Below are 16,028 nucleotides of genomic sequence, written 5' to 3' on the forward strand. Positions count from 1 at the left end.
GCACGCAATGGCTTATTAACCTGGCCCAATCCACTAATCCATTGGCATTCATGACTTCGCCAATGAAGAAACACATCCAGGTTTCAAAGTTGATGGCCTGCGGACACCCCATAATTCTGCTCAACATCATCAATAAGTCCACATATTCTTGCTTGAATTCGAAAACAGTGAGTTGCTTAGGCATCTTTGAAATGTGGGGTCTTGGCCTCTACATCAAGTTCTTGTTGATCGTTTCAGCACATCTATCAAGACCTGCATCATATATTGCTTTTGCTTTTTCCTTAGTCCTGTAAGCCATGGAATGACCAGCTAGAATTCCAAAGGTTTCCCCAATAGCTTCGGCAGTCAGGTTGGCAAGGAGCTTTACTCATGTCATTGGAATTGCCCTTCTTTCCGAAATGTAGTGCTTTGTGCATTCCAAGATCAATTCTGGACACTAAATGGCTGGAGGAAATCCAGTTGCGCAAAACAATTCCACTTCTAACAATTTTGGCAGTAGTAAGCAATGGATTACATCTGGCTGTTCCAAACATTTTGATCCGGAAAGCAGCTAAGTCGGAAGTTCCAAGATTTGTGTCGCTGATCTCCTTCCACTTGGACACAATTTTAGACTCCGAAAGGAATCCCTTCATCTCATTTTTAATCTGTGCCTGCCTGGAAATAGCCACTGCTTTACTTGACTTTGCCATTCTTCCGCGATCAACTTCTGAAAAAGGAATAAGAAATTCTTCAAGCTACTTCTCTCCAACTTTAGAGCTCTCCAAATTCACACGTGAGAAATGAATTGTGTGAGTGCTTAAATAGAATTCTCTCACCAACTTGCTAAGTTGGCAAAAGACTAACTTTGGCAGTTGTTTTAATGATGCATCATACTTTCCTCTGTTACAAGTGTGGTTGTCGTTGCACCAAAAGATCGACCTGTTAATGCCCGATACAACCACTAGACTTATAGAATCCACAAGAGCCGGTTAAGCCATCTCACAAACCCGAGCGCTGCAATGCACAACACAAGGAGACCAAGGGCACACACCTTGCAGCATCCTCTTCAACGTGGCATGCAAACAGGTCCTACCATTTTCCTTAAGTTTCAAAGTGGAATTTTCATTAATTCCTTGAGTCATGCGTCATAACTTGGAATATTCTTTCTTTTTGTGTCGCCAACTCGCCAACTTTCCATTTTGAATAAAGATTTACTTGAGATTTTTACCATCCATCCACTTGGCAAGAAACCCTAGGAGAGAAAAAACTTCAGGAGCGAGAAAATTTGATCAGGATGAATTTTCTTGAAGTTTTGAATTTTCCTTGTTCCAAAGAAGCTTTTCCATTGATTTTGCACAACTCCTATTTTTTAGGGATTTTTCCAGATTAGGGTTATAGCATCCAAGAGAGAGAACATTATTTCCCTAATCCAAATCTGAAAAAAAATTGAAATTTGGATGAATTTTGATGCTCGAAAATGGATTTTTCAAAAATTTTCCCAAGGGGAATGTTTTTTCAGTTCATCCTTGACCTATAGATTTCCATGCCTTGGAATTTTGCTCTTCAGGCCTAGGCGTGGAATTCACTAAGTGACGGAATTTGACTTGGTTGACATTTTCCTTGACTCCCCTTTTCCAGTACTCCATGCCTGACTTGAGCGCCATTTGAACTAGGTGGAGGAATTCTCAAATTTCACGTTTTTCCACAGCACCACCTCTCTAGCACCCATCCTTGTGCTTGGGCGCCAAAACACCAACATGAAGGAATTTTGAGTTTTTTCACTTTTCCATGACACTTACTAAAAATAGAAACTTACTAAAAATTGAAACTATTAAAAATAGAAAGTTTTTTTTTGGCAAAATTAGACCAATCAGGGAGGGAGTGAAATCCCTAAAAAATAGAAAGTTGCTCAAAATTCGCTCAAATTTCACAGGTAGGTTCCTTAAAGGGGCCTGATTCCAATGCAATGCTCAGATTTTCAAAATCCCTAGAGGAAAGGCCTCAAATTCAAGTCTGAAGGTCAAAACACTAAAACAGACGAAACGGGCTCCAAACTTAGCCAAATTTGCTCAAACGAGCTGCAGACTTGAACAAATTAACCCCCAAACACTTGCAAACTCAAAGGAGTTGCAGACCGAGAGGGCCTAAAAAGTAGGGGGTCCCCATTTGGAATGGGGTGATGTGTGATTAAGTCACAACAAGAGAAAGCCCCAATATGGATTGGTTCCTAGTTCTCTTCTTCCAAATTTTTTGGGATCTCCTAAGGGGTGAGCTTGGGAAATCATGCAAGAATCGGAAGAGCCTAGATTTATGTTGAAACTCCTCAATTCACTTTTCTCACCCTTAATTCCAAGGAGAAAGAAGCAATCAAGATTAAGGAAAATAGATATATTGCCTAGTGCAATATCATCTACAAAATCATAATCATATCTAATGCAATTGCTAATAGGCTAAAAAATCCTCTTCCTACTATCACCTCTAAGGAATATGGGAGTTTTTGTGCATGCCTTTTCAAAGCTTTTTGGTTAAAAACTCTTTCCTTATTTGCTTTCTGGTTAAAAGCATTTCAGTTAATTTCCATTCATTGAATATCATCAAAAGGTAGCTGTCACCTTGTAAAATAAGCAGAGAATCAGTCAACAATTTGTTTGTTTAGATTGGTTCAAGTGTGGTTACATTTGTCACCTTTGTGGGCATGAGAATATAGAGTTAGGTGATAAATCCGTTAACCAACAGAATTTTTGGCAACTCTGCTGGGGAAGAACGAAAATAGAAGATTTATGAAAATTAGTGTCTTGGGAAACATTTTTAATGTCCTCTGATAAGAAGACTGGCGACTCTATTTGCACAAATCCAGAGAAGGGTTTTTAGTTAAACCTAACTTAATACATGGTTAACACTTGAAAAGAAGGAAGGATTTCCAGAACTGCATTGTGTGAAATGCCCATGCCATGGGACCGGCAAGGGCAATTGAGGGAAAGTGTAAAATCAAGCCTGAAAAACTACTACTAGGTACCTTTGAAGAGAAGACATCAAAAGAATTTAAAAGGGCTTATGTTTCGAGTTGGTTTTGGCGAGGTTTTGAAAGTGACTTTTGATGTGGTATAGTTGACGATAAAGGTCACATGACTAAGGTTGAACTGTAAGAGTTCATAAGCATTTTTTGTGGAGTTGAAAAGAAGGAAAAACCGCCTCAAGTCGCTCCCCAAGATGGGCTCCTGTATGCAAGAGAGGATGAAATCCTCCCGAGGTTTGATCCTATGCTTTTGGAATATGACAACCAAATGTCATCATGCACCGCTTGCATGAATCATGTGCTGACTGTGGGTAAGCCGGGAAAGGATTCTTTGTCTAACGGTCCTTTTATCGACTTCGTCAACTCTGTGCGGGACATAACATTAGAAGAAGATTTTCTTTCTTTTTCCAGAGAGCAGTCCCTTACACAGGGGATAAGGATTAGATGGAACCCTTTGAATCCCATGTATTACCCTGCAAAATCCTATAAGGATGCCCAGACGAGAAATAATCCTCTTTTTGAAGTGATAAGCCCTCAGCCAATAAAACAGCTTCCATTCCTCCATATTTCTTATGAGCCTGAGAAAGGTGTCCTTGAGGATAGCTCTGACGATGATGAATTTCTTTCTTTATGCTATCATGCAAAGACGGGAAGTGGAGATGTTCAGTTCCTGAGTCTAAAACCCAGGATCCTTGTCGATGATTATTTGTCTATTAATGAAATAATGGATATATCCTCAATTGTTTAAAGTCTTGAGTTGTCGTCATGTGAAGTCTACATACAAGGCCATGATAGTTGTGCTGATATCTTTAAACCAAGTTGGGAGATGTATGATCCGAGACAGGATGCATTGGTTAAATCTTCTCAGAAGGATTATTGTCAGTTATCCCAAGCAAATCATAAAGAGGTAAAAGGTCTGGTTCCAGAAACCTATCATGAAGAATGGTTGTTTGGGCATGAATGCATCTACAAACTTTTGTGTAGCCATAATCGGAAGCCTAGTCTAAGTATCGTCATCCGACGTAGTTCATCTCATGTCATGCCATGCATCCCAAACCCTCCTTCCCGCACAAGTATATATTTCTCTCAACTCATAAATGGTTTCACTTGAATAATATTGCCCTCCTTCATCATAAGGCCCTTATGGCCGTGTACATATTTAGCTTCTATTTTTGGCTTGTTGCAAGTGTCGTTTGTTTCGCTTTTCGTTTTTAGCTTGTTAGCCTTGAGTTTTGCCTATTCACCCTCACCCCTCCACCCTACTGCTTAGCAGCGCCCTTTCCTTCTATTACGCCTAACTCTGTTGCCCAATTTTACATGCATTGGTCCGAGTTTTGGAGTTCTCTGCGTCTTGCTAGTCCTAGTCCCCATTCAGAGCCTATATGTTACCTATAAATTTTTAAACTTTTGATAAGTTGTTTCCCTAAGCTATTTTTCCCATTCGCTCTTGTCGCGGCCTTTCTAAATTTCCTAACTTCTATCGCGAGGTTCCCAACTTCTAGAACTGCCCGATCACTCGACCGACTTGGGAAAGTCTACATAAAGTCGGCACCTCTAGGGAATCGGACTTGTGGTCGCTCTCGAAAGGAGTTTGATGATTTGGTACTTGCCTGATCTCCTGACTTTTCGATATTCCTCATGTTGTGATGAATGTTTAGCTTCCTCAAGATTTTAGGGGATATCTTCCATTCCAAGTATGGATATTCTGGCATGTAGTTTCAAGTTATTTCAGTACCTTGGGGTGGCAGCACGAGTGATGGTAAAGATAGGCCATGCCTGGGCACTGCCGAAATTAAATAAACCTATCAGGTCTATAAGAATAACTGCTTCCTGTCGCTACTCTTGCTACCTCATCAATTGCCACGTCATGCATTGCTTCTAGGGAGCAAATCAAGGGGAGATTTACGAAGTACCATCATTAATGGCCATTAAATAGCCAAGGGCACGAAAAAGGTGGCGGCATGCGTTACTTCATTTGATGTTGTCATTTTTGCAGAAAACATTAAAGATAGCTAAAGGAGGAAAATGTCATGATTTGCACATATCAAAATGGTTTTGCCTCATGACGGTGAGCTGTCGTCTCATAACCCAGATTTGAATTGGCCAGAGAAAGAGCAAGAGGATATGGTCCGCCAGTTACGGTCTTTTGCATGGAAAGCACGAACTGATTTCAGTGAATATAGGAGGGTCGTCACCATATTAGACAAGATTGCACAGCAAGCTAAACATCATGAACAACGCTTGCAGGGCGAGCTCACGGCAGGAAGGAACCCGAATAATTAGCTTTGACAAGATGGTGCTTAAAGCTAAGAAAGGCCCTCTGGTACAGCCGGATGTTGAAGAATTGCAGAAGATATCATGATGTACTTGATGGACTTTTTCCAAGCTACTATACTCGATGAGGAAGAGTTTACAAATCTCCTTCTGACAATGATTGAAGAAGAGGAAATAGCGGAGGAGATTGACAAACAGATTACAGAACGGCACCCGACACCCCATGCTGGAGCCTGATTCCGATGACTTTATAGCTTTGTGGTCTTGTGATATGATTTGGACTTTGTTGCTTAGTAGATCTTTTTTTGTTTTGAGAACGGTCATGTTCAAGACCGTTATCTTTAGTAACTGTTTCTTGAAAACGGAAAAGACAGGGGGTTATAGTTATAAATAAGTAGATTAGTAGATCTTGAAGGATCTTTTTGGGCAAACTTTGTTTTTCTCTTAAGAACACAAACTTCTTTAAAAAAAATTATGTTTACTATTTCAAATATAGAAAATTTGTTGTTGGCTTCAGATATTCGTAATCTTTGAATTATGGTGTGTGAATGCTTTCTGTTCTTTTGAATGTTTATCGATGGATGCATCTATATTTAAAGTGGTGAATGGTTTCAGTTTTTCTATTGCTGCAAGAATATTGTCTTTGAATGGTATTTTGTAGCAATCTAGTTGTTTCAAAATCTTAGAAAATCTAAAAAGTATTTGTATGTTGTGCATGCCTTTTCAAAGCTTTTTGGTCAAAAGCTCTTTCTTTATTTGCTTTCCGGTTAAAAGCATTTCAGTTAATTTCCATTCATTGAATATCATCAGAAGGTAGCTGCCACCTTGTAAAATAAGCAGAGAATCAGTCAGTAATTTGTTTGTTTAGACTGGTTCAACTGTGGTTACATTTGTCACCTTTGTGGGCGTGAGAATATAGAGTTAGGTGATAAATCCGTTAACCAACAAGAGGATAAAAGTTATTTCCTTCATTTCGATACATGCATTGAAGTCTATTGTATGGTATAACCATCAATGTTTATTGATCACACTGGTTCCAGAGCAATTTCTTTCCTTTGTGGAAGTTGAGTGGTTTTGTAAGTTGATGCCCACAACAAGGTAAGTGGGAGTCATTTGTTGCCTTTACAAAGAGACATTGATTCTCATAGTTGGAAGAAAGAAATAGGAAGCTTGACAAGAGATCCAGAAACCCTTGATGGAGAAGCGAGTTTCCCCAACTAGAAGCTGATGTAGCAAGCATATCTCAATCAGTAGCAACTATGAAAGGTATCATGAAGGCTCTCATGGATAAACTGTGATCATTGGAAGACACCTAGAAAAAAGAAAAAGCCCACTCCTGGAAGAAGCAAAAAAAGAGGAGCAATTCCACACAAAACAACACCATAGCAAAGCATAATTAGACATTGTCATCTGTTTTAAGATACAGTGGAGGAAATTGAAGTGAATTCCATGATGGTTAGAGAACAAGTGGAGTATATTAGGTGAACAAAACTATAGAAGAGAGTGTGAGAGCGCTTGTGAGGTATCTTAGGGGCTAAATATCATTCTTTCGTGTTGGTCGAATGCCTAAGGAACCAAAGATTGTATTTGACATTTGAGATTAGTGGATAAAGAAGTTGTTTGGCTCACCTTTACTAGAGTTTCCTCGCTAATTCGAGTTCAACAAGGTAAAAATCCTTGTGTCTTCAACAGCCTTGTTGTTTGCTCTCATTTTCCTTTCATGTTTAATTTATTTTATTACCTAAAGAGTACCGCACTTATTACCTTCACATAAATCTACACGTTGATGTCTATTATTACAAATTAATATCCTCCTTGTTTACTTCTTAAAAGTTAATTTCTTGAATTTATATTCTTACTATATCGTATACTCATTCTTGCTTATAACTTGTTGGTTAATTTCTCAGATTGAATTAGAACCACCCTCATGCTTACATTTATAGTTGTATTAAGAGCACAACATAGACATCTTGTACATGAATAGTCCATGTCACAATAGTAATGACAATCAACGACAATGGACCACCTTCATCAGAAAACAAGTGTACTTGTCTGCCAAAGTCCTCTAAACTAAGCTCCCAAATAAAATATCATCATCAGCCCTAAAAATCAAAGTTTGGTGGGTCTCAAGAGAAGGATGTCACTCAAAGATCAGTCACATGCAACATCCAGGTATGTCATGGTACAGATAATCAAGGTGGACAAACAAGCCAAAGGAGATCAGGGTAAGTAGCAAACAACAATGCAAACAAACCAAGATTAATAAAGCCTTCTATGTTTGGAACATATATATCTTGGATGCCCGTCTAACCATATATAATGCAATTCTCTATTTTCCATGTAGAACTTTTAGAAACCGATTTTCTGTCATCTAGAAGCAGCAAAAATTAAGCCCACATTTGTGAAAAAGCACCCAAGATGTGGTGAAATTTCACATTGAACCATATACATTCGAACATAGAACTTGGTATTTATACTTGACTGATTTAATTGAGTATTCTTTTTACAATCTATAAGTTAACGGCCAGGAACTAAAACCCAACCTTAGCCACATTCCACCTTCCACGCCCCACACGTCAGCTTCCACTACACTCCACACCAAAAGAAAAATCACACAAAAAATAGAATGAGAAAAGAATCAAAAGGACACAGTAGATATGTTTCAGGTGACCATTCACATTCAAATTAAATCTGTTACTTTTGTCATCTGTTAGCTCCAACTCTAACAATGGTATGAGATTAGAATTAAAACCACAGATGCATGGCAAGTGACTTCCCATGATGGCCATAGAGGCATAGAATAATTACTAATTTCAAATTTTAACAATTGCATCTGAAATACTCTTCAACCGTGAAGAGGATTGAGCTCACCACAAAGTATATTGTCTTAAAGGCTAGCCTAAGCTTGAAAGAACATCAGACAGTTTGCCTGTATAAGAATCCAGTAAATCGGTCCTTCAGAATACTGTGTTATATAGGTCAATCAATTTACCATTGAAATTCATCATACTGTTGTACAAAGAAATTCTTAATTCAATTTAGTGGTTCAATCACAACACCCAGAGATCACTGCCTTAACTTCTTTCAATGCCTTGGTAAAATCCATTGCGTTTGACATATTTGTTAAGAATAGATAAGGGTAAGTAGAGTTGTGGCCTTTAGGATTGGTGAAAAAGAATCATTAAAAGCGATGTCCTTATAAGATCTTTGTGAAGGAAAAGTCAAGATTTGCTTTTAAGAGCTTTATGAAGAACTGTTGAAAAAGGTGCAACTTACAGGTCATTACTGTTGGCTTCAATCTTTATCCTAAAATATAATAAATTAGAACCTACATCATACCCGATTTTCCAAAAGAAGTTATACTTATTTCCAAGGTTATAAAATTTAAAACATAATACTTCTCTATACAGCTAGTGAAACATGCGATGAATCATGAAGGTACACATTTTAATAGCACCCTTAATAAAATTGATATGTTCCACATATCAACGAAGGTTTATCCATCTTGTGCAAGATATGGACCTCCTTTCTGCCGTACCAAAACACCAACCCACTCATTAGACATAGACAATATCAAGCCAGATTCCCAATCATCAAGAACTCCATCATATGCTATCCAAACAATTACCCAAGTTCTTTAAACTTCCTCCTATTGCCAAAGAAAATATGACTGTTACACAACTCAAAAAAATAAAATAAAATCCAAGATGGTTCAACAACAAATGTTTTAAACTTATTCTTAACCTTCTGAATCAGCACTTCAATATATTGCGACAGCTCCTGCGACTCCTTCCTATATTCATCAAATAAATAAAAATCTAAGAGCACTTTGTGATATATTGAAATTCAGTACTTGAACTATAGCAACGTATCCAGGACTCGGCAATTATTTAGAACTGGAATTCAAAGTACACACTACTGAAATCTGTAGTCTACTGTTCCCATTACTCATCTCCTATCACATCCCTTTCAAATATCAATCTACACTTTGCCATCCCTTTTGCTTGTCACTGATATAGCCAAAAGAGTGCATATCAGAACATACATTGAAAGAAAATTGCAGCCTCATAGCCACTTTAAGTACTTAAAGTTCAAACTTCTTTGCAAACATTATGAGGAAGTGAGAAATTCTGAAACTCAATAACACCTCTGTAAAACAATAACTTTCACAGACTAATCCAGTGGGTTGTGGTCTGAGGGTAAGGTGATGCACTTGTGCTACAACGGCCTAAGTTCCAACCTTAAAGGGCGGCCCTCTCCTCCAAAGGTTCAATCTTCTTACCCTTGACTAAAATCCTGATGTAGAATAATATGGTAGGTTCTTCATCTCGGGTTACAGGCAACTTTGCCTCAAGTAGAAAGCAAGGAAGTGCTGACCACTTCTTGGCTTATGTCTACCCTTAAAGGTTGAGCATATAGGAAGATTGTCCGCTAAGGCAACATAAACATCACATTTAAGGTCATAGATGTGTGTCATACTTCTAATCCTCATCTTAATATATAAGATCTTGCTTTAACAAAAGAGATATCAATGATATTGGCAAAACCAAATCGGTCCTCTACATTTACAAGTCATGAGAAAAGAGGATGGGAGAAAACTATGGACTGAGCCAATTTCCAACTCTAGATTATGTTTTTGCAATTTTTAGTTCAAATTTGCAACTTAATATCAAAGTTGCAAAGTAGAAGCTAATTATATCACAAGGAGGATCTAAGGATTACAAATCTCCAAGGGCTGGTTTTGGGACCCTCACATTGCAAATATTTTGTTAACAAAATTAATACTGCTATTGCTTGAGGACAAGCAATCTTGGGAAGGGCGGACAGTCATGCCCCCTGCCAAACTAAGAGCAAAGCACAAGTAGCACTTATAAATAACACTTCCTATGCAATTAAAAAACTAGGGCCGACCAGAATAGGATGTCAGTGGCCATGTAAGAAACATTTGCATAGCAACCCTTTGCTTGAACAAGCCAACTGATATTTAGTTAAATTAAGATTATTTAAGGGATGTTTGGCGGGCAGTGATTCCGTTAAATTAGAAAAGATAATTTAAATTAAATAACACAGCAGAGTAGCATTTATTTATGAAGGGTTGCATCCCTTGCAAGGGCAATGGACTTAGTGAAAAGGTGTGACTTTTGAGGAAGGACAAATTCACTTGGACAATCATCCATGAAGGATCAATCGAATAAAAGGAAATAAGTTGATCTATAATCCAAAATAAGGCAAATAAGAGCAGAATCTGATCTAATACTATCAGCCTGAAATTAGTAAGTTATGTGTGGAAAAGTGATATGAGTATATGAATTCAATGCAAGTGATACAGAAATGCAAGTGGAGAATCTCATAGCAAAGATAGAAGCCTCCATCACTGAAATAACCAACAGCAAGAATTTGACTATCCCAAAACATGACAAGATATTTACATACTGGGATATCTTTATCAGAAAGCAGTGGAAGGGGATCAAGATCCCTCCCTTTGCTGGGAAAAAGGGAAGGTTGGCATAGATAAAACTGCTGTGAAAAAAGCATGCAAATGGTTACCCCCGGGGAATGGGTGGTATAAACTCAACTTCGATGGAGCATCCAGAGGAAACCCAGGGTTGGCAGGTGCAGGTTGTATAATACATATGGACAATGGTAGTTGCATTGGCTCAAAATCCATACATTTAGGACAATGCACTAGCAACACTGCAGAGATGTTTGGCCTAATAGAAGGATTAAACCTTTGTAGGCAATTGAAAATATCCAAATTAGAAATTGAAGGTGACTCAGCCATTATAATTAATGCAATCAGAACCAGAACAATGCCAAACTGAGAACTTAGAAGCCTTTTGGACAGAGCTCTATCATTACTAGAAAGCTTCTCAGATTACACAATAAACCATATATACAGAGAGGCTAACTCATTGGCGGATAATTTAGCCAATATAGGGGCAGATGGAATGAATAAAACCACGTCCTTCATCCCCGTTCACTCAGAATAGTCAATTCACGGGCAGCCAGAGGCATCTTGCACAGACACCCAGATCTTAGTACTAATTTACACTCATCCCCTACTCTCATATTTTCATCCTCATGCTCTAATCGACATATATATATACATACATATGCACATATATAGATATATATGTACATATATATTTATACTTATATATTTGCATGTGTATATGTACATATATACATTTAGATAGATATATATATATATATATGCACAATTATATATATATATATATATATATATATATATATCTAATATATATATATATATATATATCTAATATATATATATATATATATGTATATATGTATATGTATTCTCATCTATGATAAACATAAATTCTTAGGATACCCAGATCTTAAATTTATTCATATACATCATATACCCTCATATTTTCATATACTATCGATAGCTATCAATTGACATATATATATACATATACATTTATATACAAATATACACATACGTATATATATATATGTGTGTGTGTGTGTGTGTGTGTGTGTGTGTGTGTGTTTGTATTTATATTCATATAAATGTATGGGCATATGTATATAAATACATGCAGACATGTATATATGTTTAGTTATATGTATAATTGGTATATATATATACACGCATATAAATACATATGTATATATAGGGATACATATACATATATATATATATATATATATATATATATAAACTCTGAGTATCAATTATCATGTATTAGGCCTTTCTTCTGCGGATATCATTCGGTTGTTTGAGGCAATCATTCACTAGAGTTGCTAGAGCGAATCATTAACAGATGATCATTAATAGGTGACCAATTACAATCTCTTGATACGAACCAGCATAGCATCCTAGACACGGATACTTGCCAGACCCACCCGATAATAATTGTACTCACCTTTCATCAGGTGAGGAGCCACTCATGGCAGGATAGCATATCTCTTAGCCGCGGTTTTATTGTTAACCCTTGTATCGAATGGCAGAGCCGGATATTAAAAGCCTTTATATCTAGAGGCAATACCTCCACTCCAACATTGCACTCTATCCTTAACAATGGATTTTGGTATTTGCTTGTATCCGGATAAACGAGAGATGGCCTTTGTTGGAGAGATCTCTAAGAAACGTTGATCAGTTATTTTAAGATCGGAGGATGATTTGGTAATCCATGCGACCAAGAGGATTCTAGGTAATGAGCTCATGAACACAAAGCATAGGAACGCGTCAACAGTGACATCCCTGCTGGTTTTGCAGCCATTCCACTCACAATGGGAGAGGATAAGGTAATTGCAGCCTCATTATGCAGGCTAATCTTTAACAACAAATACTTGGTTAATCTGGAGATGGCCATTAACTGTGTAGATGACAAACTCCTTATTCCTTACCCGGAAGAATACGTTAGGGTCTCTGAGGCTATCGATAAAGGTGAATCGCTTAGAATAGACTTCAAGAGGCCCATTCTCATTATCAAGGACCAGAAATCCTTTCTACAACGGCAACCAGATATAAGAAGGAATATTATATTCCTCAAGCAATGGCTTGGTGTGGTAAAAGAGCCGAAAGGAGAATGGTGGGTAAATTATATGATCGATGAGGGTTGGGCTCCGATGCAGGCCGAAAACCCCAATGACATGGGTGATCCAGAGGCACAGGCTTCTAGTACGGAAGTCGCAGATGACAATGAGGGATAAAGATATCCTCATATCAAGGTTTTTGCAACCGGAGATGACTTTGGCTTTGGGAGGTACCGGTATAGTTAGCTCTGTTATATAGGTATGGAAGTATCTATAGGTTATAAACTATATGCCAAACCCTGGTTATGTTTTCATTTTGACAATGGGGATGCCTTGTTATGCCCTCAGTAATGTTTTCACTTGGATCTACTAAATACACATAAATATGCTTATAACGATACTGATACTGTTCTAGTTTGGATAACTAAGGATAAGGATACTGATAATGTTTTCATTTACGATATATATATTGTTGTAGCCTCTATCATAATCAGGGCATCTCCTTTTAACACATCTTACATTAATGCATATACTCTAGTGGCAGTTTTCTTGTATTAGCATTTAGATATGACTTATCAGGTATGGCACCTTCTATGTGGCCATCCATGGCAATAATTACCTTCAGTATGCAGGTGCAGTAAGTATCATTGTGTTCCAGACTGTACCGTGGAACTAGCCTATTTGGTTTGTTTTTCATTGAATCATCTCCCTTAAGATACTCCATTGATTATATTTTTAAGTGGCAAATAAGGTGCTAACATGGAAAAAAAGACAGATGGAAGTTGTCGATTGTGAGATGTGCAGGTTGCAGGTTGTCAAGCTTACAAGCTTGGCAGAGCCAGAATTGGAGGGGCCAAGGGAGATTGCCTTGGACACAAGTTGCTCCATTATATTACAGATATATTTTCATGTAACAGCCCAAAAGAGCATTTGTATGTATGGTTTCAGCACAAATTGTAAAGAAGAGTATCCCTAAATGCTCCTCTATTGTCCGCATGAAAATGCTATGTAATCTCTTTAAGTATTTATTTTCGGGGCTAGACTGGAGGTTTTCTCTACCCAGCTCTTTCCTAACAGTGTCCCTAGTGAGCTGGGTTGTATTAGGCCTTTAAAATTAATAAAATGATTTGGCTATGGCCGTTTACCAAACAAACCAAAAAATATTGATATTTTTCTGAAATATAGGGGTAATCAATGAATACAGATCTGATTTGAATCATAAGGCAGTAAGAATCTAAATTACAAGGCAATAAGATACAGCAGACTACTTTACTTCCAAAGTAATTGGAATGCCACATGTTTGAATCCAATATTTATTTATTTAATTAACTTGTCAATCCATCAAGAATCTTAAGATCACTAATTATTCATTTGATTTCATACAATCAATCATATAGGGGATTAGTGAGGAAACATGGTAGGAAAATGCAGCAGGGGATTAGTGAGGAAACATGGTAGGAAAATGCAGCAGTACCGGTTCCCTCAATTAAGTAGACCATCCCAAGTTGAATTGCTTGTGGGCCAAGGGGTTGAATTGACTTGGATGGTTGTTCCACAACCTTGGGCTTAGTTGTGGAAGACAGTCTCCCAGCACCCCATTGTACTTTCCCATCAAATTCCTAATATGGTTGGCAGTTGGAAAAAGCTATAGCATGGATCCAAATGCATTTAGGAGACGACGTTTATCAATAGGAATCATCATGATCATTTTGTTGATGTTAAGAGATTATTTCTTTTTAAGTTCCATGGCTATTATGTAATTTAGTTAAAGAATACTCTGTAAATAAATTGTATTATTGAAATTGTTATTTTGGGCAAAAATCAGGTATATCCCCCTTTGGGAATATTACAAATTTATAAATGGTTGGCTAAAAAAGATAAAATTATGAAGAATGGCATAAAACATGAAGGTCCCTCTGGCCCTGAATATCTTGATTTGGGCCTGGTGGAAGAGCACTGCCACTCAACCCCACCGTGGGCTGCCCCCCATAGACCCTGGCTCTGGTTTAAAAATAAAAAATAAAAAAATTGTTTTGGGCTACACCGGAACAAAAAACATAGTTTTTCCCTCTATTTGGATTGAAATAACAAAAACAGTATTTCTCCCCCATTTTTATAAACTTTTCAACAGTTTTTAGTCTCCCAATTAAATCCTGGGCAATTAAATTCCTTTTCTAGTTTTGGTTTGCCAAGTCAATCCCCATTTGGAGCAATGCTACGATGATCACAATAGACGTGCGTTCTCTAAGTTCATTTTCAATGCAACTCATGCATTTTTTGAGTTAATTTTGTGTATTTACGTATTTTTTTTCTTTGCTTAGTGTTTGTCCTGAGTCTGAGTCAATATTTTGGGCTGCCAATTTTTTAACTATTGAGGTCTAGTTGTTGACTCTTATCTGTGGTGCACAATTTTATAAAATGTGGATAGTGGCACAATAAAAAACATTCATCAGATCATGAGCATGGCCTTATCAGTTGGGAAAAGATTCAATAATATTAGCAATACAACAACGATGAGAATGTTTAATGGATACACTCCTATCTTAGAATTCAAATCATATGTAATTAGTCAACTCTTCAAACATGGTTTCTACTCTAATCATGTAAGTTGTACCAGCTTTTCATCTTGTACTTTGTAGTATGTAGATTTAACTAGGGCACAAGGAAGGTGAGATGCACGTAGCATATGAATCACATTCCTTCTGGATTCTGTGATGACGGCTGAAAAGCAAAAGGTATGTAATGCAACGACAAACCTACATAGAAAAGTATTTAACAGGAGAATATATATAAATGGAATCAAGTATACTTCTGAAGACTTTTGCAAACAATACTTATGTTGTGCAAGGTTAAGTAGGAAAATTATGAATCATGACAAAAGTGTCTGCTCATACACACTGAGCTTAATTGCAATTTAACAATACATAGTGCTTCACTTCAACCATACAGTAACACTTAACACAAATGTAACATTCAGAAATTCAAAAGATGGCATACCAGAATGTGTGAAAAATGGTGCGAAACAATTGGAAAGCATCCCAGTCCTGATAAAAGAATAATAAACCCCAGCAGAAGACCATCAGATGGTGGCCTTCCATTCCACCACTGAAGAGCTTCAAAGATTGTGTTTCGACAGAACCAGACAGACAAAGCTATAACAGCAGCATGTGAAAAACCTTGCCATGGTTTCATTTTTGAACCTGTCTTTCCCTTTTCTCTGCAGCATGCAGTTCAAAAAATCAGCAGTTAA

At 37.4% G+C, this 16,028-nt stretch overlaps 1 protein-coding gene across 1 annotated transcript in view; it reads right to left on the reverse strand.

Moving 5' to 3' along the window:
- The window catches only part of LOC131046107 (uncharacterized), a 68,823-nt gene that overhangs the window by 39,562 nt on the left and 13,233 nt on the right, over window positions 1-16,028 (reverse strand). The window contains exon 3 of the mRNA XM_057979774.2: window positions 15,776-15,995. Coding sequence (XP_057835757.2) covers window positions 15,776-15,995 — 220 coding nt within the window. The remainder of the gene's footprint in view (window positions 1-15,775; window positions 15,996-16,028) is intronic.

This window comes from Cryptomeria japonica, chromosome 9 (genome assembly GCF_030272615.1).
Source record: "Cryptomeria japonica chromosome 9, Sugi_1.0, whole genome shotgun sequence".
In the NCBI taxonomy this organism is placed as follows: Eukaryota; Viridiplantae; Streptophyta; class Pinopsida; order Cupressales; family Cupressaceae; genus Cryptomeria; species Cryptomeria japonica.